Here is a 2209-nt window from a genome sequence, read left to right on the forward strand (position 1 = left end):
TGAGATCATGCCATTGCACTCCAGCCTGGGCAACAAGAGTGAAACTCCATTTCAAAAAAAGAAAAAAATATACACCCCTGATTTGAAACAAGACTAGGATACACGGTAAAGAATGTTTATTCACTAAAGTTTTGACAGACTGAAGGCCATTATTTCAGATTGGAAATAGGAAACTTAAAAGAACTACATGGACATTGGGTCAAAGAACATGGGTTGAAATGTGCCTGGCAGTAGCCCAAAAGTAAATGCTCTTCGAGGTGCATGTGAAGGAACTGTAGGAGGGAAATGGGATAATTCACATCTCCGCCAATAAATAAATGTAGCCACACTAGCTTGGGGGATTTGAGGTGAGACATCGAAAATACTAAGTCATGGTGAGGGCTGGAAGACAAAAGAATGAATCACTTCATAGGAATGGCTGTGGGGAAGGGCTTGAAGGAGTCATCCTCTGACTTCCATGTGAACCATGAACATTAAACATGGAGAAATGAGGAGCGGCAGCAGATCGGTTTGGGATGCATCTTCAGGGGATGCTGAAACAACAACAGCATTTGGTTTGCTCTACACCCCTGTCACCCCTCGCCCGCAAGCCCAGGGAGTGGTCAGCAGTGGGGCTTTGTGACGTCGAAGCCACCCTAGGGGTGCCATTGGATGGGACACTGCGTGTATGATCAAACAAAGCTCAAGGGTGTGGCTTTGCCTTGTCACCAGGAGGGTATATATAGGGAGGGCAAGAGCTCCGGGCCACTGCGAAGATTCAAAAGCTACAAAGCTTTCCGCAGACATTGACAAACCAATGTATACAATGGGCCAACAATCCAGTGCTGGCGGGGTGAAGAGAAGCACCCCGTGTGAATCCAACGAGGTGAATGAGACGGTAAGATTGTTAGGTTTTGAAGCGAAGGCGAGGGTGAAAGAAAGACACACAGAGCAGGGGCGGCTCAAACAACAACACAGGAATATTGCAGACAATTGTGGAAGTGGTGGGCCCGCTTAATGCCAGAGCCCACCGCCGCTTACAGGCTGGGGTGCTTGTAGGTATGGGTGGGAGGGGCCTGGGCAGTATGGCTTGCTGCCCGGCAGGATATTGATAAGATGTTCTTAGCATCAGGTGGTTTGGCCCTTTTTCTGCTGGAATATCATTGTGGTGTTCCTTAAAACGTTGCCAAGCAAGATATGATAGGGATGTTTCTTTAGTTGGGCCTTCGTCCGCCTTGCGGACAGGTGGTTAGGCAGGATGTTTCTCACGGCCTGAACCCCCATGGGATGTTTCACTTTGACCAAGGTCTGCAAAATAGCAAAGAACTTACAGAATGGTGCAGTTTGGACTAACAGATGACCCTACCCACGCTCCTCTTCTTCTTCCCCATAGATCCCTACTCTGTGATTCAACCTTGTTCTTCTCTGGATCAAACCCCTTCCTCAACCTGCATTCCTTCTTGTCATGAAGCCCCCCGTGCTATCCAGTCTCTATCCTGTTCACCCAAAATAATGTCCTCCTGGCCTCTCCCTGTTTTCTTAACAGATGCCAGAGACGTCAAGGGGGGACTCACAGCCAGAACCCGCTCCTAAGAAATCAAAAGCATCGGACTCCTCGACCGTATTAGTGCTTTCCTACAGGAGAGAGGTTAGAAGACGTTACTCCGTCTCCGATGAATTGGTGAATGACCACTCCCGAGAGAACCGAGTCAACCGCCTCCAAATAGACGAGGAAGAATTCACGCAGATTTCTGTGCAAACAGCTGCAAACCAGAAGGAAGATGCTGCCGTTAACCTTGGGCAATGAAAATAAAGTTTGAGAAGCTGATGGCTGTGCATAGCTCTGCCTGTTTTCTGATGGTGGTGCGGGGGGGGAAGGGAAGGGAAGAGGTAGGCATTTGAGAAGGGAGGGATATGAGGTCCTGTAGGGTTGCTGGACAGACCCACAGGTGGACAGTAAGCCAGACATTGTAAATAAGGCCTGGGGGAGGACTGATTCCTAAAGAAAATTTCCTTCTTAAAATTTTATCTCACAGGAAGTGGAGATGTGTATATGTTCACGCAACTGTACCCGGCAGCACATAGTTCTGCTGAATGCACATATCGAAGGTATTCCCATCCCCTTTCCATCTGATATTTTCCTAGGTTAGAAATATATGCTTTATAAAGAGTAAACGTTCTGTAAAACACAAAGCACAATACAAAAGAAGATAGTAGATGTAGGAGTAAG

The 2209-nt window shown here is 47.5% G+C and overlaps 1 protein-coding gene across 1 annotated transcript; it reads left to right on the forward strand.

The window, feature by feature from the left end:
* Positions 1 to 752: 752 nt before the first annotated feature.
* On the forward strand, positions 753 to 1806 carry LOC129395342 (sperm protein associated with the nucleus on the X chromosome C-like). Its single transcript, XM_055106579.1, has 2 exons — positions 753 to 877; positions 1526 to 1806. Exons 1-2 carry the CDS (start codon positions 797 to 799, stop codon positions 1784 to 1786), a joined length of 342 nt encoding a protein of 113 aa, XP_054962554.1. The 5' UTR covers positions 753 to 796; the 3' UTR covers positions 1787 to 1806.
* Positions 1807 to 2209: the final 403 nt, after the last annotated feature.

Source organism: Pan paniscus, chromosome X (genome assembly GCF_029289425.2).
Source record: "Pan paniscus chromosome X, NHGRI_mPanPan1-v2.0_pri, whole genome shotgun sequence".
Classification (NCBI taxonomy): Eukaryota; Metazoa; Chordata; class Mammalia; order Primates; family Hominidae; genus Pan; species Pan paniscus.